Genomic DNA, 23,521 nt, shown 5'->3' on the forward strand with positions numbered 1-23,521 from the left:
GGCTGCCCTGCATCCCTGGGAAGCCCAAGCAGACCCCCTCCTGCCATCCTCTTATTTCCAAGTCCCAGAATCCCAAAATCACAGAACAGTCCCTTCTGGAAGGGGCCCAGAAAGATCATTGAGTCCATCAATGCTCAACATGGAAGTAGTAAAGGATTTGGGAGTAGAAAAGCAGCTCTTACCAAAGGGCTCTGCAAAATCCATGGAAAGGGAAGTAGATTTGGGGGCATTAAAGATGAGATACAGGGACAGGAGGTCACTGTCCACACCCCAGCTCTGACAGAGCATTAAGGTGACACCATGCTTAGGCCAGAAATGCCAAGGGGAGAAAGCTCCAACTTCCCTGAAGCTGCCACAGCCCCAGCATCCCCACACCAGCAGGGGCGTCCCTGCCCCTCCCTGTCACCCCAACAGCACCCCAATGGCAGACAGAGCCAGAGGGTGTGGAAGGCCTGGCACAGACAGGGACAGGGCTGCTCACGGACCCTGCCCCGTGGCCCCTTCTCTGCTCAGCTGGTTAAAACGACCCTTCTCTTTCTTCCCAAACAGGCGCCCGATGGAGGATTTGATCCCCTTCCTCTTGGAGCCCTTGTGCAAGGAGTCCTGGCTGCTGCTGGGATTGCTAGCCTGGTCCTCCAGTGAGCTGGGTAAGGAACAGGGAGACGAAGAGCAAAGCCTTTAGGTTATTCCTGAGCAGGGCACATAGCAAACCCCAGCCCACCCATGCCACGTGTGCCCCAGGTATGTCCTCAAACCAACAGAGATGCCAAGGGTCTCCACATACCTCCTGCCATCCTCCTGACTCAGAGCAGGGTGGCCCAGCTTCTCCAGCCGCAGTGTCCTGGGTGAAGAGGGCGGGGATGTCTCACACTTGATGGTGGTTTTGTCCTCTCGGCTCTCGTCCCGAGCTGCGGGTGACTGAACAAGCGGAGAGGCTGTGAGGGTGGGAGGCCAGACCCCAGCTCCATCCTTGCCCTGCTGCCTGCCTCTCTCTTGCTCCATGGAGGCATGGCCAAAAGAGCCACCAGAGCCCTGGGGCTTTGCCACGCTCCAGGAATGGCCTGAATGAGAGCTCTGGCAATGGTTCCAGATGCCCAAGCGGATGGGGAGGATGTGGCAGTATGGCTGAGATCCTGGGAATGGGGGGTGAGAGGATGCAGCCCCACGGCCTAGGTCAGGGTGTGGGGACAGAAGCTGCTGGCCCTCATCAGAGGACTCTGAGGAGCACAGATGGGAATGTCCCAAGGACACCCTATTGCCAGAGGGGACACAATGTTTGAGGACCCAGTGGCTTTCTGAACCTCCCCATGTCCTGTCAGACCCCCCAGGCTGCCGGCGGGAACATGTCCAAGCACCTTTCGGGATCCCCATGATCCTCCTGCTGAATCCCTGGGGTCCCCAGCTCCATCCCGCGCCTGCTGCACCCTGACCTGGTGTGGACAAAGCCAGGAGCAGGCTGGAAAAAGGGCTTGGACAAAAACCAACGGGATGGGAGCCACTCACTAGCAGTTTCCTCCGGTGCTTCCTCAAGTCGCTGGGCTGATTGCAAGGGGGAAAGCGAGAGAGACACAGAAAGGGGGGCAGTTAATGGAGCACCACCCCAGAGCAGTCCCGGGGCCAGGCTGCCAGCCTGGAGGCAGCAAACACGGGCACCCCGTTGTCCCACACCCCCCACAGGCCCATGTGGACACCGGGCATCGCTCCCACCTCACAGCCGGACCCCGGCAGCCCCTCCCAGCTCCTCACCAACGTCATGATCCCCATGCGGTCCAGGTCCTGCGCGGCGCTGCGGGAGCTGAGCTTGGGCGTGGAGCGGCCGCTGAGAGGTGGGGACGAGCTGGCCAGGGACAGGGCTGTCAGCGAGGTGGGGATGGAGGCCCTCTTGCACAGCTGGGTGAGGTTCAGGCCCTCCATGCTGCCGCTCGTGACCCGCGTCTCCAGCTCCTCTGCACGGAGCTCCGTGGACTCCTTCTCCTCCTGGATCATCCTGGGGAAGCAGCAGGGCTCAGGGCTCCTGGCTCCCCATCTTCCCAGGGACACAGGACCTCTGTCCTGGGGAAATGCACCTTGGTCCTGTGCCTCAACCCACAGTCTCCAGGAATGGCAGCAATATCCATCAGGATCCATAAAAACCAGAGCTGAGACACACCCTGATCCCTTTTAATATCCATGGAGGATATGAAATATGATGGTTTGAAATAATGACCCTCTGAGCCAGCACTGGTGCAGCTGAGGGACAGGGAGACATGGCAGGAAGGACCAAGCCCTGTGGCTGTCCTGGAGCCACTTCCCTGGCTGAAGACACACCAAGGCCCCAATTTTAGGTCAGCAGAGCCTTCTGGCTATTTGTTGTCCCCCTGGAGCCATTTCTGCACAAGGCAGTGCTGGGTTTTGGCCATGATCATACCTGATCTCTTCGTTGATGGCATCCAGCTGCTCCTGAAGCATCATGGCCAATGTCTGGGCATCTGAGTGCCCACCAGGAGAGAGCACATCCATGGAACTGAACAGCGTCTCACGGTCATCCTCGTCCACGTCGGAGATGTCGGGGTCGCTGTCGAAGGCGTGAGGCCCCGTGGCCAGGACCCCACCTGCCTGGGCCTGCTCCCAGTCCTGGGGGAACAAAGGCCACAGTCCTACACAGCATTCCCATGTCTCCAAAAGCCAGACTGGTGATCTCCATGCAGGAATTCTATCTCAACCTGACCCCAGTGAGAAACCCTTCCAATGTTCCCCCACCAATGCACCAGGAGAAGGAAGCTGCCCCAAGTCTCCAGATCTGACCCTAACCCCAGGATGCAGGGCAGGAGCAGACCCTAACACAAGGGTGCACAGGGTTTACCTTGGCTGGCTCCTCTCTCCGGGCACTGAATCGTCCTTTCTGTGCCCGGGGCAGCCCCGGAGCTGCTCCGAAGGGCTCGGCCGGGGCGTGGACCACAGCTCCCAGCGGGAAGCGCAGGTCAGTGGCACTGCCCATGTGGGACCTGGGAAGAAAGAGCCCTGTGGGGGACATTGCTCTGTGCAGGACACCCTCACCCTGCTCCCCTTGCAGCCCAGGCTTCTTGGGATAGAGGAGGAGGAGGAGCAGGAGGAGGAGACCACTGCAGGATGCCCATCCCAGCGATGGCACAAAAGGATGTAAAACCAGGCTCTGGAAAAAGGTGCCCCATTCCCCCACAGGAGACCTGGAAATGCACTCACAGAATCTCTCACAGAATCGTTGAATCACAGAATATCCTGAGCTGGAAGGGACCCACAACAATCAAGTCCAGCTCCTGGCCCTGCACAGACACCCCAACAATCCCACCCGGGGCATCCCTGGCAGTGCTGTCCAAACACTCCTGGAGCTCTGGCAGCCTCGGGGCCGTGCCCATTCCCTGGGGAGCCTGGGCAGTGCCCAGCACCCTGTGGGGGAAGAACCTTTCCTGATATCCAGCCTAAATCTCCCCTGACACAGCTCCAGCTGCTCCCTGGGTCCTCTCCCTGCTCACAGAGATCAGAGACTGGAGCTGCCCCTTCTGAGGAATCTGCAGCCTCCGATGATCTCTGACCTCTAGAGACTCCCAACTTTCCCAGACTGTCAGAAGTTCAGCCCTGGGCCTTCCCCTGCTGCTCCCTCCCCTCTCTCTGTGCACCCATCGGGGCATCCAGCCAGTTCTGCCCCGAAGCCCCTGCACTGGGGGGCTGCTGTGGAGCCCGGGCTGAGCAGGCCCCTCCTGCCCCTCCCTCTCCAGAACAGCTGGAATGTCCCAACACAGCTTGTGTCTTCTCCATCCCCACGTACCCAGCAGGAGCCAGCCAGGGAGCTCTTGTCCTTTTTATGTTTATTCCAGCATTTGCATGAGAAAATACCCTGATGAGTGTCAGTCTCTTCTACCAGGCAGTGAGTGACAGATGAGGGGAAATGGCCTCAAGGGAAGGTTCAGGTTGGATATCGGGAAAAATTCCTTAATGGAAAGGGTGTTCAGGCCCTGGCACAGGCTGCCCAGGGCAGTGGTGGAGCCCCTACCCCTGGAAGTGTTCAAAAAATGGCAGATGAGGCACTTTGTGATGTGATTTAGTGGAAATGCTGGTATTTGGGTGAAGGTTGGACCTGATAACCTTGGAGGACTCTTCCAACTTTAATGATTCTGCGATTTCAATGAATAAAATTCCACCTGAAACATCCTCCAGGTGTGAGGACATGAGGATTGTTGGGACCTCCCAGCAGGAACCAGCTGGGACTTCTTCACCCTCCTCCTCCTCCTTGCCAGGGCTGGTGCTTGGGACCAGGCCCTGGTGAGTCCCACACCAGGCAGAGCAAGGCAGCAGCCTGACAGGAGGACACTTTGAGCCACCCATGGTGCTCACTCCATGTCTCCACTTTGCCCAGTTGTTCCTCTTGGCCCTGAAGACCCAACCCTGGAGCTGAGCAAGGCACATTCCTGGGCACAGGGTGATTACTCCTCACATACAGTGCCACTGGAGACTCAAGGTTTGTTTAATTTAAGGTGAATTTAAGATGATAAAAGCAGCAGCCCCAGGCAGATCGTGGTTTTCCACCATGGTGGGCCAGGTTTGCAGGCCTGGATACAGAAGCAGGTCAGGCCTGGAGGTCAGGCAGAACAGGCCTGGAGACAAAATCAGCACCACGAGCAGCATGGCTGAGCCAGCCTGGTGTGTCAGACAAAGGCACAAGCCAAGTTCCAGGGATTTCAGAGCTGCTGACAAGCTGCTGCCTGCCTAAAACCAGATAAAAACACCTTAGACAAAAGCTGACATTTCAGCTGGGGGATCATTCTGCAATGCAAGATTTCTGCTGATTTTTCACCTGAGAAATATAAAAAAATCACCAAATTGTCCATCCTGCTCTTACAGACCCACTCAAAGAGGTCCCACACAGGCTCCAGACTCTGCTCCAGCACTCAGCACTTCATCCTCAAAGGATCTTCCTCACTCTCCCCATTTTTTCTCTCCATGACAGACAGAGGGTCTCCAGGCCTTCTTTCTGCTGACAGGTCCAAGGCTGGTTACACCAGCTCCTCCCCATCTTTTCCAGTCTTGCTAAAAAGGGAATTTTCTTCACTGGTTGCTCCCACTGACCCCTTACTGCCTTGAACCCACACTGGAAGAGCTCAGGGCAGGGTGTGGCATCCCAGGTGGGGTTGTTGTGCTGTCACCCTCCTTTTCCACATCCATTTTCCTGGAGCAGCTCTGGGTATCCTGGTCAGTGCTGGAGGCTGAACTGATGGACTCACCTCTGCTCCTGGTGCCCTGGGCTGGGATGTCCCCACATCCCAGCTGACTTTAAATGGAAGGGTGTGGGAGGACCATTGCATTGGAGAAAGAGGGGCTTCACTCTCCTTTGCCTGCAACAGCTCCAAAGCAATTCCTCCTCCTGCCCCAGCCCATCCCCTGTAGCCCACCGGGGAAAAGTCCTCTGGTGAATATCCAGCTTTCAGAGCAAAATAAGTCCTAAGCCACTTGTGCAGAAAAACAAGAGCAAATTTGGGGCCATTCAGTTGGGCTGGACTATTCTCAAGAGTCCATGTCCCACCCCAGGACAGATCCATGGTGGGACAGCACGGCTGGAGCTGACCCTGCTGTGAGGACCCTGCAGCCCAGCGCTGAAGCTTGGGGACACCAGAAACACCCAATGCCAGCACCACCTTGGGGCCCCCAAAGCAAACTGCCCCCAAAGCCAGGGGTGCAGGGGTTTGCCCTGGCACTTACCTGGTGTGCACACTCTCCACAAATGTCCCACTCCTGGTCTTGAGCTGATCCACCTCCAGCCTCAGCTTGTCGATCTCGTCAGACAAACGCCGCTGTTTGGGGGGATGAGACAGGCAGGGCTTGGGTTTGCTCTGGAGAGCTGCCAGGTTTGGGGCAATCCACATCCTTGGCTACTGCCATGCTTACATTCCCTTTACAGATCCCTACCCCAGGTTTAAAGCATCTTGGACATATCAGTAGAGAAACAGCTCATGCAGGCACAGGGAATGAGGGTGCTGGGGAGGGAGGACCAGGACAGACAGGCACAGCTGCTCAAGGAATGCTGCTCTGGGAGATGAAGGAAAACAGATCCCACTTGGATGCTCTGGTTCTTCTCCAGACTGCACGTGTGTTCCCTTGGCGAGGGATTGGCAGTGTGGGACCCCCCCAGACAAACTTGCTGCTGGCCCTGTCCCTCCTGCTCCCAGCCCCATTCCCATGGGGAAGCTGTGCCCACACCCCGTGCTCAGAGATGCCAGGAGGAGGCTGCAGATGGACAGGGAGGGAGGGGAGAAGGGATCTCCCAGGCACAGCAGGATCCAGTCTGGGGGACAAACAGGCTGAGCCAGGGTGGGCAAAGTGCCAGCAGTGTCATGCAAGTCCCCAAGCTCTGCCCTACCCAGACCTGAGCAGCCATGGCTGGGAAGCACAAGGAATACGCACACATGCTCCCTGCAGGCAAGGGGGAAAGTAGCCCCCCTGATCCCCCAAAACCATGCATGAGACATGCAGCACATCCCAAAAGTTCCCATTGCTCCAAAAAGCCACGTCCCTCCAGCTTTCTAGCAAGGCCACTAGGGGTTCATGCAGATGCCAATGAGGTGCTTCATGTGAGAGCAGGGTGTGAAGAGCTGCGGGGCCTCTGCAAGCTAGGCACGGGCAGATCACCCCCACTCTGAGAAAGCCTCAGGGGCCAAGGGGATGTGGCTCCCTGAGCCCTCCTCCAGGCCTGGGTGAAGCCAGCCTGGTCTCACCACTGCACCCAGTGGGCTCAGGGATGGATGAGTGTGACAGGAACATGGATGGTAGGGAACTGACCCGGGGCTCTCCAGGGCGGGGGTGGCAGCTTCCACCCAGCTACTGTGTGGGTGAGTGTGTGGCCTCCTGCTGCTGGGAGCTCTGCTCCCCCCAAACTGGGGCATTTTTGGAGAAGCAAGTGCCCCTAGCCAGGGGTTGGGAGTGAGGCAATGCCATCACTGGGTCAGGTCCCTGCAGCCGCATTTACCTTGTCATGCTGGTGTTCCTCTATCTGCTTTTGGGTATTTTCCAGCTCTTGTAACAATGTATTCTTAAAGAAAAACCAAAAATAAAATAAAAGGGAACAAAAACAGGAAAGAAAAAGAGAGACCATTTAGGAAACGGCCGCATGGCCTCCCAGGAATGGCCAGTGTGGAATTCCTGTGTAGTGAACAGCTGGAAAAGCTCCCTGGGCTATTCCTCACCTGCCTCAGGTGCACAGGTTTCCTCTGCAAAGCTCCTGCCTCTCAAGCAGGGTGGCCACAACTCAACTCCTGCCCCGCTCTGGGGCTGAGCATGACCATGGAGGGCGATGAGGGATTTGGTGGACAGGGCTTGAAGATTAGGAAATATGTCTGAGAGAAGAACAACTCCTCGAGCAGCTAGATCAAAGGGGAAAATGCCCCTTACATCTAAGCTAGGGAGTAGGCAGGGGGGAAAGGAGAGGTGCTTATAGCATCACAGAATCATGGGATTCTTAAGGTTGGAAAAGCCTTCTAAGACTGAGCCCAACCATTCCCCCCCATAGCTGTGTTCATAGCTAAACCATGACCCCAAGTGTCACATCCATGTTTTTGCAACGGGATGGTGACTCCACCTCTGTCCCGGGCAGTCTACTACAATGCTATAATTATTTCCTTGAAAATTTGTTTTCTAATATCTGTCTAAACCTCCCCTGGAGAGTTTGTAACTGCCTGAACCAGTGCTCATTTTTGGTAAGTGCTGGCAGCCAAACAGGATCATTTTTGTGCATGAAAGACCTGGATAAACTCTCAGGGTGGGCAAGTGCTGGCACCAGACTGGGGAGCAGGCAATGCCCTTCAAAACGTGTCACCACTCTGGTCCCTGTTGCTTGTTGGGGTGGGATTTGGACTCATCCCTGCAGTTTGAGTCCTGCTCTTTATCCAGACAAATCTGCTGAGTAACTGGACAGGCTGGCATAGCCACATTTGGTTGAGGACAGGAGGAGCAGAGCAACATAAGGGGGACAGAGCCAGCCCTGGAGGCATCAGCTGGGGGATGCATCTGTGTGCTCTGACTTGCTGAGGGCAGGAACCCTGAGAGAGCTGAATCACCAAGGCCTGACCTCCCACTGGCACTCTGGGTGGATCCTTGCTTGGAGCCAGCTGCTCCCAGTTAATTCCATTCACACTGAGGCAGCCACAGCTCCTCCAAGGAAACCCAGTTCCCCGGGAGTCAGGTGGGAGAAGGGAAATCAGTCTGCACCTTGGGGCAGGAAAGTTTTAAGGCAGCACGTGGAGGGATGGGCACGTGACAGGATGAACACTGCAATTTTTCCTGTAAAATGAAAAATGGGATTTGCTCTGACAGCTGGGCAAAGGTGGCATCAGGGCTGCACCAGCAGAGACACAGGGAGGTGAGGGAAAGGAGCAGGACAAATCCTGCTACTGTGGGAGGTGGGAGGTGGAGGGGAGGGGGTCTCCTTGAGTGAGGTGACCAGAGCAGTTCCCTGTGCTCCACCAGCCCCAGCACAGCCATGTCTTGCATGTTACCATTTCTCCAGCCCTGCACAGGCACTTCCAGCCCTGGGCCATGGCCGAGGCACAGAGGGGCTGCAGACCCCTCAACCCCCAGAGGACCCCTGCCCCAGGCAGTACCTTCTCCTCCAAGGCTGCCATCCTCTCCTTGAGGTGCAGCTGCAGCCGCTCGTTGGACTCGCTCAGCAGCCGATCCACGGTGTCCGAGAGCCGCTTGTTGTGCTCCTCGTTCATCTTCTCCCGCTGCCGCGCCTGGACAGACACAGGGACACCCGTGTCACAGCCAGAGGGGCTCAGAGCCCTCCTGCCTTCCTGTGCCTGCTGCGCTGTCAGAGCTGGCCCTAGGCCCAGCGTTTGGGGACAAATCCACCTCTTACAGCACCGGTTGGACCCTCTGTGGTGGCTCTGCTGCTCTCTGCCACCTCCCAGGCAGGGATGAACAGGAGAGAAAAGGATTTAAGGAGACCATGCCTGCCTGTCCCTCAAGAAAGCTTCTCCTGTGTGTCTTCCAGGAATACTGGGGGCACCTTCCAGACCTCACTGGATACTGAACTCTGGATTTTCAAACATCTGTCTTAAGGCAAAACATCTGGGGGCTTCCCCAGGGCCACATCTGTAATGTCACCTGGGTGACCCGAGAAATGGGCATCACAGCCTCCTGCATGGACAGCCCAGCCCCGGCAGAGCTGAAGAATGGACTGTGCAGCTCAGGGCACAGCAGCTCAGCTTCCCTGCCCTTTTCATTCTGCTGATCCAGGCTTGGGGGAAGAGCTGCTGAAGCCTCCCCTTCCACCTTTTGGGGTTCCAGCTTTCCCCAGGGAGTGATGCTGAGAGAGAAGTGGGTGTGGAATATTACCAGCAAGTCTTGGATGCCTGGGAGAGAGGAAATCACAGCAGAGAGTGCCATGAGCTCCTGTGTGGCTCAGATTTAAGTGATCCTGGATGGGAAAGGATTAACCAGGCTGTTCTCCCAACCTGCTCTCGAACTGCAATCCAAGTGTGCCCAGGTACCCAGGCACCAAGGCAAGGATCAGGACTTACCCTGGCCAGCTCCTGGTTCTTCTCCTCCAGCTGAGTCTCCAGCTGCCGGAGGTGCTCCTCGATGCTCCCGTGCCTCTCTTCTGCCTGGGAAAAGCAGAGCAGCTTTCTCGGATGATGCTCCCCAAAGCCATGGGGGCCCTGCTCCATCCTGGTGTCCATCTCTGCATCTGAGTCCTTCCTGGGATGCAGGGCTCTCTCCCACTGCCTGCATCCCTGCCAGGGCTCCCTGTGAGCCCAAACCAGCCCTGCTGGCATGGTGACAGGAGCTGGAGGTGCCCTGTGAGGCCTAAACACCATTCCAGAACCCAGGAAGGGCAGGGATGGCCGCATGCATTCCTCCCTCCAGGCCTGCACCCTCCAAAATCCAGCCTGGTGCTTCCTCTTTCTCCTCATCTTAGAGTGGTCTCACCCAAACCAAAGGGCATCCACACCAACAAGGCCATCCCCACCTTGGAGAAAGGGGCTGAGGGAAAAGCAAACCCCTCATGTGCAGGACACATTGAGGCCACAGCTGGGAAGGAGAGTGGGATGCCTGAGCTGCCAGGAGCTCCACTGCTGCAAGGGGCAGCCAGACCCAGCTCCTCCCCTGGTCCCACCACTGCTCTCCATCTTCAATCCCTTCCCTCCCTCTCCAATCCCTTCCCTCCCATTCCCTCCGGTCTCTGACGCCCCCTCCAGCCCCAGCCCCACCCGTGCCACTTGCCTTGGTGAGCGCAGCAATGCGCTGGGCCAGCTCCGCTTCCACCTCGGGCAGCGTCTCCGCCTTTCTCATCGTCTGCTGCAGCTTCTGCTCCGCCAGCTCCAGCAGCTCCTGCAGGTGCCGCGCCTTCTCCTCGCACTGCGGGACAGCAGGGTGACTGCCCGGCATGTCCCACCCCAGCACCCCCTCCTGTCCCCCAGGTCCCCGGGGCAAGGGGACACTCATGGCCCAGTTTCAGTACCTGGCGGTGCAGGGACTCCTTGTTGGCCAACTCATTCTCCAGTTTGTCATTGAGGTCATGGATGGAGGTGGCCTCTCGTTGGGCTGCCAGGTACCGTTTCTCCAGTGTGGTAATCCTCTCCTCCATGTCCTCCTTCTGTGCCAGGGCCTGGGGAAGCGATGGGGCTGTCACAGCCTGCTCTGTGACAGCATTTTGGGAATAGCAGGGCCATCCAGCTCCTTCAAGCCTGGGACACCCCGAGTCCAAGGGGTGTGAAAACCCCCCTTGAAACGGGGATGAGGGACAGCAGAACGGGACAGTGAGGAGGGAGAGTCAAACAACCACAGGAAAACCTTCTAGAGAGGACACAGGTCACTGCCCCAGGTGTGCAGCACACCTGAGAGCCTGTCTGTAACCTCAGAGAAGTCCTACTGATGGACTTGGGGGCAATTTCCCAAAGGCAGTGGCCTCTTTTGGAAACATCCTGCACACAACAGGAGTTCCAATCCCCTCCCAGCCCAGTGGAAGCAACTGTGAGGTCTCTGCCCTAGGCTGGACAGTGCAGAGGGACAGGGACTCACCTCTCGGAGGTCTCTCTGGTACTTGCTGCTCATCTCCTCAGATTTGATCAGATCCTTCCTGGCAGTGCCCAGATCCTCCTCCAGCTCAGCCACGCTGGCAGCCAAGGCAGAGATTCGCTCCTTGGCCTGGACCACTTCAAAATTCTGCTTCTCCAGGAGCTCCTGCAGCTCCACCACCCGCCCAGCCTCGTCGTCCGGGTGGACGGAGCCGTTGGAGAGGCGCTGCAAGGCACCACAGAGGGAGGTGGATATCGGGATGCTCCAAAGCTCCCAGGCTGTGGCATTGCCTGCAGCTACTCAAAGTGGAAATGTGGCCCTGCAGGGACTCAGTGAAGGGGTGGAAGTGGAGACAGGGGGCTCTGGGACCTCCATCAACAGCCTCCACAAGCCAGGCATGGGGCTTCTTAAAGGAATAATAGAACAGGGATGGCTGAGGGCTTACCAGAGCATCTGGTGGAAGATGTCCCTGCCCATGGTGGGGGCTGGAAAAAGATGGCCTTTAAGGTCTCTTCCCACACAAACCATTCTGTGATCTCTGGGAATTAGAACCCCTTGGAGCACCCAAGCACAAATTCAGTGCACCCTGCTCAGAAATAGCCTGTATCCACCAGGGGCTGGACCCAAAGAAGAGGGAAAACGGTTTTCAGCAGCCTGGAGCCAGCAGCAGGGAGGTGGGAGAAATGACAGCCCCACTGAGCATGGTCAGAGCAGGGGTTTCCTGGGCTCTCACCTTCCATGGAAGCTTTGGGGCTGGTTCCTTGGGCTCCCTCTCATCGCGCTCGCCCGCCGCAGGCTCCCGGGCGGAGCCTTGCTGCAGAGCTGCCACCTGCATGGGAACAGGGACTCAGCAGTGGGGGACAGCAGGAGGTGAGGCCAGTCCTGCTGCACCCAGGAAGCACCAGCTTCCTGCCAGAGTGCTGCTTATGGCTGCAGGGGACCAGATGGAGCAGGTGAGAAACGGCCCTGAGCTGGCACTGCTAGGGTCGCACCTGGAATCCTGGAGGCAGCTCTGGGCCTCTCAGTTCAGGAAGGACATCGAGGGGTTGGAGCGTGTTTAGGGAAGGGAACAGAGCTCAGGAAGGGGCTGGAGCACCAGGAGTGGCTGAGGGAGCTGGGAGGGCTCAGCCTGGAGAAACGGAGGCTCAGGGGAGCCCTTCTGGCTCTGCACAACTCCCTGACAGGAGGGGGCAGCCGGGGTGGAGGGTGGTCAGGCTCTGCTCCCAGGGAACAAAGGGACAGGACAAGAAGAAGTGGCCTCAAGCTATGCCAGGAGACGGTCAGGAGGGACATTAGGAAAAAATTTTTCCCTGAAAGGGTGGTCAGGCCCTGGCACGACTACCCAGGGCAGTGGTGGAGTCATCATCACTGGAAGTGTTCAAAAAACAAGTGGATGTGGAACTTCACAATATCGTTCAGTGGGCATGGGGGTGTTTGGTCAAAGGTTGGAGGTTTTTCCAGCCTTAATGATTCCATGATTCTAAGACAGAGGAAGTCAGAGGTGCTGGGAAGGCTCACCACTGAGGGAGGTTTTCCTGGTGAGCCCAGGATCCCAGGGCTCCCTCCCAGCTCATTTCACTGGTTTACAGCCAGACAGATTCTGAGCCCAGGGCAGCAGGAGAAGGGGATAAACACTGGCACTGTGTCCTGCTCTGATAGGAGAGGATGGGGAATGGTTCCTGAAAGGAGAGGGGTCTGGGAGCCTGGGAAATACCATAAGACTTATCCTGGGAAATGGAAGGAGGAGCAAAATTTGGCCAGCAGAGGCTGTAGGAATAGCTCCTTCCTTTTGGGACTAGTGGCTGGGCACAAACTCCAGGAAGGAAAACAGAATTCATGCCTCTTCAAGAACTCTTTATCTCTGGAAATGTCCTAGGCCAGGTTGGACAGAGCTTGGGGTAACCTGGGATAGTGGAAGGTGTACCTGCCCATAGCAGGGGGTGGAACGAGATGAGCTTTGAGGTTTCTTCCCACCCAAATGAGTCTGGGATTCTGAGATGACCATAGCTGGAGGTTGGGGACAGCAAAGTCCCAACCCCAGGACTCCAGCAGGGAAGAAGGTGGGGGATGCAAGATGAGGTGCTTGAAGCAGTGTGATTTGGGTCTCTGCCAAATCAGAGTAAATCCCACGTCACCCTCAGCCCCCTGGGATGATTCAGATTCAGACTGTTTTTGTCAGTGACATGAATTCCAAACAGCAAACAACAGGGAAATGTCACCTGTGAGACAAACAGTTTCCAGAATCTTTACAAGGTTTCCTCAAACACAGACAAACCTTCAAGAAAACAGCAATTTTAGAACAAAAGCCTTACATCAAACCTGACCAAATGCAAATACCACATGAACTCCCAAAGGTAACGGGGAGCATTCCCAGCCCAGCAGGTGCCCAGGTACCTCTTACCTGCCGGTGGGCATCCACGAGCTGCTCCTCCAAGGTGGCCACTCGCTCCAAGGCTGCTCGCAGGCGTTCCCTCACCTGCAGGTGAGTGAAACAATGGGAAAGGCTGTTATTTATCCAGGATGAGGGTGTCCAGGATTTAGGCACACTCCCAGGCCTGTTTGCTGGGCTGACAGCCAGGCTCTGGTGGATTCACATGTTCAGGATCATCCAGCCCATCACAGGGGGTTAAATTGTGTTGGAGAAAACAGGCTGGGCCAATTCTTGGAGATCTATGGCCAGAATAGCCTGGAGAGGTCTCCTAGCAGAGGAAGGAGATGCTTGAGGTGAATGAATGAGGAGGGACAATGAAGACTGACCCAGGGTGTCAAATGCCACCACCCCGAGAGTGACCTGGGAGAGTTCCCTGTCCCCAACAGCCTTGTACCCAGAAGATAACTGGGCAGCCCTAGCAGCTCCTCCATGCAGCTTTGGGATATCCAAGACTTTCCTGCTGAGGGCCCCCATGTCACCTTAACAACACAAAGTAGAAGGGATGGAGTGGAGGGTTGGGAGAAGGAGCTCTGAGCAGGATAGGTAATAACAGCTTTCCCACCTTTTCATCCAGCGCCTTGTGATGTTCAAAGAGTGACTTGAGTGCCTTGAGCACCTCGACCTCACTGGACACCCCAGATGGCGACTGGGCCTGCCGCTTGACCACGGTCATCCTGAGGGAGCGCTCATGCCGTGACACCAGGCACTCCAGGTGCTCCAGCAGGAGCTGCACGGGGACAAAAGAGGGGCTGTCACTGCCAGGATGGGCCCAGCAGCCCCTGGGGTCCCCCAGTCCCAGGACTGAGGGCCTGCCAGCAGGGTCTCCAGGCTTACCCGGGTGTTGTTGCGCTCGGCTTTCAGCTCTGAGATCTCCTCCTCCCTCTCCAGGAGCTGCTCCCGGCAGGCGCTGAGCTCCCGCGTCAGCGTCGCAAACTCCTGCAGAGAGCAGGGACAGGATGGGATGGAGTCAGCATTCCAGCCCCACTGCTGGACCTCCAGCACAGCATTTCCCATCCAAACCCAGCCAGGGTATCACTGCGGGGAACGTGGAGAAACCAGTGGAGAGGCACAGCCAGGCCAGGAGGGGATTTATTCCTGGCTTCCCTCATGCTCTGGACAAGGAGAACACAGCAGCTCAAGATTTATCCCACTTGGTTTGATGTCCAATGACACAAGAAACTGTTCTACAGCTGCGGAGGTGGTCAATGGCATTTAAAGCATCCCAGTCAAGACCACCAGCAGGCTCCCATTCCCACTGTCCCCTGGATGCAGCTCCCACCTTGGAGGCTAAAACTCACCACAAAGCCACAGCTGGTCAGGATGAGTCCCCTGGCCCTCAGCCAGCCTCTGCCATGGCCTCAGGACCTGGAATCATCCAAAACTGCCTTCCAAAAGAAAGAGGTTGCTGCCTCAGTCCAGCATGTGGAGCCCCAGCGAGCTGCATATGGGGCACCCCCAGGTCCCGAGTCCCAGCTGAGAGGGATGGGGCACAGCAGAAGATACGCCAGGTGCCACCAACTCTTGCTGCTGCCACCGCTTCCTCCAGGAATGTGACAGCCAGCAAGGAAGAGCCATGCCCAGAGAATGCTGCACACCCAGCACATCCCCCAAGACAGGATGAAAGCCACAATCACACTTGTGGCTGTGTCAGAGGGGAAGGAAAACTCACTCTGAAGTCCCTTGGATGCAGGAGGGCTCCCTTTTCTATAAAAAATAAAACCCAGGCACCTGGGTGAGCGCAGGAGCACCTCCCATTGCTCCCAGTGTCTCTTCAGTGGTGCCAGGCCTAAGTGAGGTTTCGCAGCTGGGATTTCTTAGGGTGAGAAATGCAAATGCAGGAACGTGCCATGAATTCACACCATGTTGAGTGTTGTTGGAAAGAATTTTAAAAGGCAAAGGATTTCAGAAGAAGCCAAGAAGGATTTGATGGAGCATTAACAAACCAAATTTCAAGAGGGGGCTGAGAGCTGCTTTACAGCATGAAATTCTTTTTCACTTTAATTTTCAGGTTTACCAAATAAAACAGCTTCAAACCGAAGCAAAGCATTGAGGCTTAGGCTGAACCAAGTGCTCTGCTCAGCTCCAAGTGAAACCTCCTGTGACAGCTGAAGCTCCGAGAAATCCAGAGCTTTTACATCTGTTTGCCCCACCCAGGTTTTCCCTCTCCCTCCCCTCCCCAAACCTGTCCCACTGGTGGGGTTTGTAGCCTGGGATTGGTGCGGATGGTGGTGCCACTGGTGCAGTTGAGACCCCCACAGTGGGACAGGATCCAAGCAGGTTGCAGTGAGGGGAAAGGAGAAAGAATCACTGTCCCTACAAACAGCTGCTTTCCTGCCTGTCACCTGCCTCAGGCAGCTGCCACCCCACACCCCTGCTCCACATCCCTGCTCCAGCAGCCCTGCTCTGACATCCCTGCTCCACATCCCTGCTCTGGCATTGCCCCAGGGCCTGAGGTCCCCGGTTCCTTCCCAGACCCCTTCCTGCCCCATCCATTCCCCAGGAACCACTCCAGCCCTGCAGTGTTCCCTTCTCCCCATCCCTTCTTAGGGACCACTCCAATCTGGGATCACCCCTGGCCCCACCCCTTCTCCAGGGATCCCTCAAGCCCTGGGATCACCCTTCTCCCCACCAGTTCTCCCCAAATCTGTCACAACACCCCAAACCTCGTCACTAACCTCTGCCATGCCCCATCCCATACTTGCTCTGGGACCATCCCACAGTCCCCAGAGCACAGGGAACCCTCGGCAGATCCAGCTCCACTGGGATCCCGCTGTTCCAGCCCAGCCCTTCCCGGAGCCGTGCTCTGCCTGGCGCTGGGATCCCGGTGCGATCCCGGTGCGATCCCGGCGGGCTCAGCCCGGCCGCAGGCACACGTGTGCATTCCTGGGTTATGCAAGAGCTGCCAGCAGCTCCCGAGCATCCCTGCGGATTAGAGCCGGGCTGGGAATGCCGGCGAGCAGAAAGCAGCAGGGAGATGTGCTAGAGAGGTGCCTGTGCATCGCCACAGATTCAGGGATCTGTCACTCCCCCAGTGCCTCAACATGCCAAGAGACAGGCGGCAGGGCTCCAGGAGCTTGGGAAAAGCATCCTGGCAGCCAGGATGGCCCCGGGAATGTCTTCCAGCAGCCCGAGCTGTAAACGGGGACGCATCAGCTCTGTGCTTTTCCAGCACCAGGGCAGGACCTTGCGGATCCAAAGCCTCTCTTCTGCCCTGTGGCCGGAAGGGGACACCGGCTGTGGACATGGATGCTCTTCCCACAGGGGTGAACAGGGCAGGGCAGCGCGGGATGGGTGGGACAAGGCATTGGAGGCAGCAAGAGGACAGGGATGGCCAGTGCTGGGGACAGAGATCACCAGCACCCAGCCTCCTCTCCCGCATTCCCTCGCCGTGGTGGCCAGGCTGTACAGATGCTCCTGCAATCAGGATTTCATCCTGAAAGAGGGGATTAAAAGGGAGCAAATCCTCTGGAGAGACAAGCAGCCCCTGCTGCAGCCAGCCCGGCACACACGGTCAGCGGGTCACAGCCAGGGCTGGGCACAGCACAGAGCTCCCGCCAGCCCTTCCCCAGGGATGCTCCTCTCCAAGCCCTTCATCCCGATAGGAATGCTGGCTGCATCCTGTGCTCCGCATCCCACATCCTGTGCCAGGCCTGGAGCACCCCACGGCAAATCAAAGAGCCCTCGGTCACTGCTCCCCCTCAGGGAAGGCTGCAAAAATGAACATTTACATCAAAAATAGCAACAGCCCTGCGGCGAGCCAGGCCAGCAGTGAGGTCAGCCAAGTACACAGGGCCTGAGTATGATGCCTTGGGAATAAAAAATAGGAACAAACCACTCCAGCTCCTGGTTGCAGCCACCTCCCTCAGCCCCGGCTGTGCCAGATGCCAATGTTGCCACCTTGCTCTGGGTCACTGGTGGGCACCAGGCAGGTTTGGGACCATGACAAGCTGTCCCAGCTCACGGCTGCAGTGTCGCACTGTGAAGTGCAGCCTCCACCCCCATCCACAGGTGTGCCATAGCCTTCCATCCCAGCAAAGTGGAGATAAAGAGGATCCAGATGATTTTCCTCTGCCCTGGCCATGGCCAGGAGTCTCCCAGGCGAGGCAGAGGCGCCTGCCCAGCTCTGATAAGCTCTGGGACTAAACAGGGACACCTATAAACAGATTAGAAAGTGAAGGAGAGGTGCCTGATCTCCAGTCCAAGGGTGGCAATGAGAGTCCAGCCTGAGAGTCCCTGGGAGCCTTGCAAGCCCAGCAGTTCAGGGAGGTGCCAGTTTGGATTAAAACCAAGCCTCTCCCAAGTGACTGACTGGGCTTGGCCCCAAGTCTTGGGGTGAGAGGGAGCAGGATGGAGGGAAGGAGCAGGATGGAGGGAAGAAGCAGGATGGAGGGATGGAGCAGGATGGAGGGATGGAACAGGATGGAGGGGTGGAGCAGGATGAAGGGATGGAGCAGGATGGAGGGATGGAGCAGGATGGAGGGATGCTGTTTTCAGAGCAGGGAGGGAGACCAGGAGCACCAAACAAGGTGTTGAAGTGGGATGCTGTGGACTGTGACTCGGATCTTTAGTCAGCACCAGGCATGTTGGGGGTTTGGGGTTTCCCTCCTTGGCTGCATTCAGGGAGGAAGGCACAGGGAAGAGCTGAGGGGGGCCAGGAACCAGCACATGGAAATGGCTGGAAAAGCACGGAAAGGTTTAGGAAGCTCAGGGGAGAAGGCTCCAAGGCCTGTAGCATGGAAAAGCTGAAATGCCAGAGTCCTCAGCCCAGGGCCCCACTGTGTCTCTCCCAGTGCTGCCTGCAGCACAGACAGGGATGCAGCAGGATCACACCACAGGCAGCAAAACTCCCTGTTTGTGGCAGGGGCACGGCTGATGCTCCAAGGCACCCAAGCCTGGGGACAAACTGGCTCCAGCTGTAGGATTAACAGCATTTTAAAGCCCCTAATTGGAGAGATTGCTCCTGACGGGAGCGGCAGGGGATGGCTGGGAAGGATGCCTATGCTGGGAAATCAGTGCTGCTGACTCGGCACGAGAGGAAGAGTCCCATCCATCGTGTGCCCGTGTGGCAGCCCCATCACCTTCTTCTGTCCCAAGAGTGGAGCAGAATTAAGAGAAAGCCCCAAATCAGAGACGAGGGGATAAACACAACCCCAGCAGTTGCAGCATGGGATTACACAGATTAAGTCCTGCTGGGTAAACCCAGGGCTTCGACCATCACCCACCCCCAGCGCTGGACACCAGCACCTCCCAGACCTCCTGGATACAACACCGGGGCTCTGCAAGAGCATCCTTGGGGAATCTGTGTCCTCCCTTCATCAGGATGTGTATTTCCACCTGTGATTGCTCAGGGAGGAGCACTGTGCAGCCAGGCAAGCAGGAATCCAACATCTCAGCATCCTAGTCTTGTAGGAGCACAGCCAGCTCCAACACAGCTGCCAGATCCCTCCATCCTTCCCAAAATCTGGAGATGCTTTAAGGGTCTTACCCGGTGGGTGTTTTCCCCACCTGGGCTCCTGAGGTTCCCATTTACCTGCTGGTCTTTGCAAGTTAACCTGAGATATACTTTGAAGTTATATGTGATTGTTTTATGTCAGGACCTGCCCTAGCTCCTGGGGGACCTCCAGGGAGTTTAGGCAGTCTTAGGGGGTGTGCTCACCCCAAAAAGGCCATATCTCAGCTCTCCAGGCAGCCCAAGAGGCAGCAAAGGTGCAGCAGAGCTCCACAGAAGGACCAACTGCAGGAGGTCTGCATGGCCATTGGCAGCCCACAGCACTCAGCCCTGTTGAAATCTGGGAGTGTGCTCTCCCTGACACAGCTGGGGACAGGGACTCCTGCCAAACCTCCAAGACATGGCAGGACAGGGAGGAGCTCCATCCCACACAGGACCCTGAACTGGGAACACATCTGGATGCACCAGGAGCCCTGAGTATCACATCCCCTTGTGGCGCCTGCCCCCAGGGGAAACTGAGCTGGGGGGCTGGGCAGGAGGGAGCTGGGAGCAAAGCCAGGGCCTTGGGCGACTGCTGAGAGCACCCAGAACCTGCCCAGGGCTTGGTCCCCGGCCATAAATTCCCTGCAGAACAGGGGGGCTGGAGCTGGAGCTTTCAGCCCGATTAAGTCACATTCAGCACTCCCACATGAATAAATAAATCATGTAAGAAGCATTAAGGCAGCTTAGTCTCCCCAGGAAATCGCCCTGGAGTTCTGCCTTTTGGGGGCTGAGGGATGCCCCCATGGACTGGGGGTAGGGATGGTTCAGCCATGCAGCACAGGCAAGGGGGAATAGGAGCTACAGGCAGGAGCATCCCTGCAAACGGGTTTGCCCTGGACAGGCACATCCCCTGCCTGCCCCACGCCTGGATCTGCACCAGATGCACATTCCCAGCCTGTCCCTTTGGATCCCATGCTGACACAGCAGCATCCAGCTGCCACTGTGCCCTGAGAGGGTGCAGAGTGCCACGTCCCCAGCTGCCACCCATTCCAGCCTCACCAGGCAGAGCATCCCCAGCCTGGCTGCACCCAGGGAACACTACTGATGAGCCTGGGTGCCCAATCCTGCCCTCAGAGAAGGGGTTCTCTCAGAAATCCAGCTTGCATCCCATTCCCAATGGAGTCTGAGACACTGCAGGAAGCTCCTGGGTAAAAGAGCTCACAGAGAAGGAGGAAGAGGATGGGACAGACCCATGGGATGCTCCCCAGTGCCCTGGGGAGAGACCCGCGCCTCCCGGTCCCACTTACCTGGTACATGCACATGCTGGGGTTAATCCCATTGGGCAGGTGAGCGCCTCTGGATGTGCTTCCCTTGTTCATGCCGAGCCCTCATGTCCGGGGGAGAGCACGGGGGGCACCGGAGGCCACCGTGCCCGGGCGCGGAGCCCCCTGCCCGCGCAGGGACGGCGGGAGGCAGCAGAAACTCCGGGGAATTCCCCATGGGACCAGCCCCAGTCACATCCCGGGGCCGGAGGGGCCAGAGGCGGCCCCGGGCAGGCACGCAGCGGCTCGCGGGCACAGCGCTGCCAGCGCGTCCCGGAGTGCTGACCCAGATTGCTCCGAGCACACCCCGAGGCTCCCAGGGCCCGTCCCCGGAGCGGGAGCAGAGGCTAAATCCGCGCATCCCTTAATCCGGGATGCTGTGGTGGGGCGGGCAGAGCGTCAGGGTGACCCGGCTTGCTCTCTCCAGAGCGGGGAGCAGAGGGACTGAGCCCTCAGCACAGGGAGGTTGTGGTGAGACTGGATGCACCCAGCACCTGGGTACGTCTCAGCAACTCTCTCAGGAAGGTAGACTCATCCAGAGGGACCCCAGGAGCTCCTGGGAAGCACTGTTGGGTGTTTTGCTCTCAGCATCTTGGGCAGACCCAGGACCAGCCTAGCTCCGCGTATGGAGCAGCTGTTTCCAAGCTGCTTTCCTCCATCCAGACAAGGCAAGAATGCAGAAAGCTGGCCAGCCAACAGACCAAGCTCTGTCCTCGCTCATGCCACAGGTTTTGACCCATTTCCCATCTCTCCAAGGTGCTCCAAACCCCAACACCCAGGCAAGGAGGATCTCAGGTTTCAGCACTGCAGAGTTAGAACAGATGCAAACATTTGAAGCCGCCTGCTTCCATTGGCTGGTGGGCTCCTCCCACACCATACCAAAAATGGAGCAGAGCAACAGCCCCCCAAAATCCCTGTTACCCCACGTCTGAGACCTGGGACTGTGCTATTCCAAAGGACCCCACAGGGATGGTGGGCAGCTCATCCTGCACAGCCCTATGACACTGGACTCATCCACCTCACCTCTTCTAGCCTGAATATCTTTGCGGAAATCAAGACCAGGACCCTGGAGTACCTGAAGACAGTCTTGCAGGTGGATGAACCAGGAGCAGAGCACCAGCAGAAGCCCCAAGGCAAGCCCTGATTCCCCAAGCCCTGATTCCCCAAGCCCTGGGCTGCTCACTGAGCATGGACCTCTGGCAGCCTCGCTGTCCTCTGCTCCCTGAGATGTCCCAGTTCCCACCAGCTCTGTCTCCTCTCAGGACCAAGATTGAGATATAGAAGTCCCATTTCCACTGGGAATGGGACTGATGGAAAGGAGCCTTCCCGGTGAGGGAAGGGGCAGCAGTGGGGCTGCTCTGCACAGTGGGGAAGGAGAGTGATGCATGGTTAATATCCCAATCTAAAGTACCAATGTGTGCTCAGCACTTCCTGACATCCCAAAAAGTTGATTGGAGGCAGAAAGCCAGATCTGCTGCTCAAAATGAGCTATCTGCTCCCCCAGGTTCATCCCCACAAGATGACTGACATCCCCACAAGATGTGGACTGACTGACCCCACAAGGAAGTAAAGGCTCTGCATCTGCCTTGCTCTCACCCTGGGGTGTCCTTGGGGAGGTTTTGCCCCTTCTCCAAATCCATTCCCCTGTGGACAGCGGGATTGCACTCCTACCCATCCTCAAAGACCAGCAAGGGTATAGAGGAGAAAGGGACATGTCCCAGCTGGTTGTGGCTTGGCCTGAGAGAACCTGCAGGATTTACTGTTGACACGAGGTGCAACACTCACGGCAGCATCACCACTGTCACACCAAGCCAACCCTCCCAGGGCCATGAGCTAAACCCCACATACAATGCCCCTCGTGTGCCTCGGGGCAGGCTCTGCTCATGCCAGGGCAGGTCCTCACCTGCGGGAGTGCCGAGTTCAGCTGCCTCTGGAGCTGGTCCCGCTCCCGGAGCGTCTCCTGCAGGCGGCTCTGGGTGACAGCGAGCGTCTCGCGTGTCTCCCGCAGGGTGTCCAGCAGCTTGTCCCTCTCGTCCAGCATGTTCACCATCAGCTGCTCGAAGTCAGCGTCCGCCTCCGAGCCCTGTGGGGGGCCCAGCGGGTCCCCCTCGCTGATGGTGGGCATCACCTCGCACATCATGGCTAGGCTGGCTGGGGGAGGGTCCCGATGGGGCTGGGGGTGTGCTGAGCACAGGTCACATCACTGCGGGCTCCCGGGGCCAGGGGAGCCAGCACGGGAGGGGACAGTGGGGTGTTCAAGGAGGGGGACTCCCCATCCTGTCCTCCTGTGTGCTAAGCAGCAGCTGGCATCACTCCAGCAGGATGCAGGGATGTCCTGGGCACCCACAGGGTCCTCGCAGTCACCAGTGCTCACTGCTCGTCACTGCCGGCTCCCGCTGCCACCTCTCCTGGGTCCCGTGTGTCACCTCTCTGGAGTCCTGTGTGTCACCTCTCCTGGGTCCTGTGTGTCACCTCCCTGATGCCTTTCCAAGGGGCTGCAGCATCCGTGATTCACTGGCTGTTCAGAGGGGGACAAAACGATCCTTGAGGATTTGTCCCAATGGAGAGCCCAAGCCAGCACAGGGAGGGTCCAGGGAATGTTTGGGCTGCCTGGGCATGCTGAGGAGGGCTCTGGTGAGGATGGGCTGTTTTCCCTACGGCTGGATGACGTGTCACTGCTGACGTGGAAGCGTGTCTCCGTTGAGCATCACAGTTCTTCAAACACCCAGCAGTGACCTACGGCAGAGGGGACAGAGATCAGATCCCTCCTGCTGCTCCCAAAATGCCCAGAGACCTGCCCAGCCCCCTCTGCCCCCCAATCAAACCCTTGAGAGCTGCACCAGGCGGGCTCAGCACCCACACGAATGGGCTGTGCCGGGTTGCAGCTCCTGCGCCCACTACACCAAACTCAGGATGGTACCAAGCTGCAAGAAACAGCAACCCTGGCACCCAAAATCCTGCAACTGCCTTTGGCATTCACATCTCCTGGGCCAGGATACCATGCCCTCTGGGGAACTCCTGGCTGCCCAGGGCCCCTGTGGCCCCACTGTTCTTCCCCAGCCGCAGGGAATTTGCAGAAAATGAGGCTCCAGCCTGAGTTTAGCCCAAACCTGGCAGGAGGTCACAGCAACAAATGAGTTGTATGATTGGATTAATGTTCCCCCCTCTTCTAGACAGATGTGCTGGGCCCAGCTGTTCAGTGACAACTGCACTCCAGCACATCCTCCCTTGGTCAAACCTCTCTCAGGGGATGAAGGCAGCAGCATCCCCAAATTCCTGCCCAAACACAAGCACCACGGATGAGAGGCTGAG

At 57.6% G+C, this 23,521-nt stretch overlaps 1 protein-coding gene across 1 annotated transcript in view; it reads right to left on the bottom strand.

Annotated features, from left to right (window-relative positions):
• Positions 1-22,857, bottom strand: part of PPFIA4 (PTPRF interacting protein alpha 4) — a 32,798-nt gene extending 9,941 nt beyond the window's left edge. The window contains exons 1-18 of the mRNA XM_041489570.1: positions 22,113-22,857; positions 14,291-14,392; positions 14,019-14,183; positions 13,427-13,501; positions 11,759-11,854; positions 11,029-11,250; positions 10,469-10,615; positions 10,227-10,365; positions 9,528-9,607; positions 8,607-8,738; positions 6,977-7,039; positions 5,713-5,804; positions 2,843-2,984; positions 2,408-2,613; positions 1,747-1,987; positions 1,504-1,539; positions 785-918; positions 486-643 (exon numbers count right to left, since the gene is read on the bottom strand). Of these exons, the coding sequence (XP_041345504.1) occupies positions 486-643; positions 785-918; positions 1,504-1,539; positions 1,747-1,987; positions 2,408-2,613; positions 2,843-2,984; positions 5,713-5,804; positions 6,977-7,039; positions 8,607-8,738; positions 9,528-9,607; positions 10,227-10,365; positions 10,469-10,615; positions 11,029-11,250; positions 11,759-11,854; positions 13,427-13,501; positions 14,019-14,183; positions 14,291-14,392; positions 22,113-22,349 (2,467 nt within the window). The 5' untranslated portion in view covers positions 22,350-22,857. The remainder of the gene's footprint in view (positions 1-485; positions 644-784; positions 919-1,503; positions 1,540-1,746; positions 1,988-2,407; positions 2,614-2,842; positions 2,985-5,712; positions 5,805-6,976; positions 7,040-8,606; positions 8,739-9,527; positions 9,608-10,226; positions 10,366-10,468; positions 10,616-11,028; positions 11,251-11,758; positions 11,855-13,426; positions 13,502-14,018; positions 14,184-14,290; positions 14,393-22,112) is intronic.
• Between the last annotated feature and the right edge of the window lie 664 nt (positions 22,858-23,521).

This window comes from Pyrgilauda ruficollis, unplaced genomic scaffold (assembly GCF_017590135.1).
Source record: "Pyrgilauda ruficollis isolate IOZ18807 unplaced genomic scaffold, ASM1759013v1 scaffold95, whole genome shotgun sequence".
Lineage (NCBI taxonomy): Eukaryota > Metazoa > Chordata > Aves > Passeriformes > Passeridae > Pyrgilauda > Pyrgilauda ruficollis.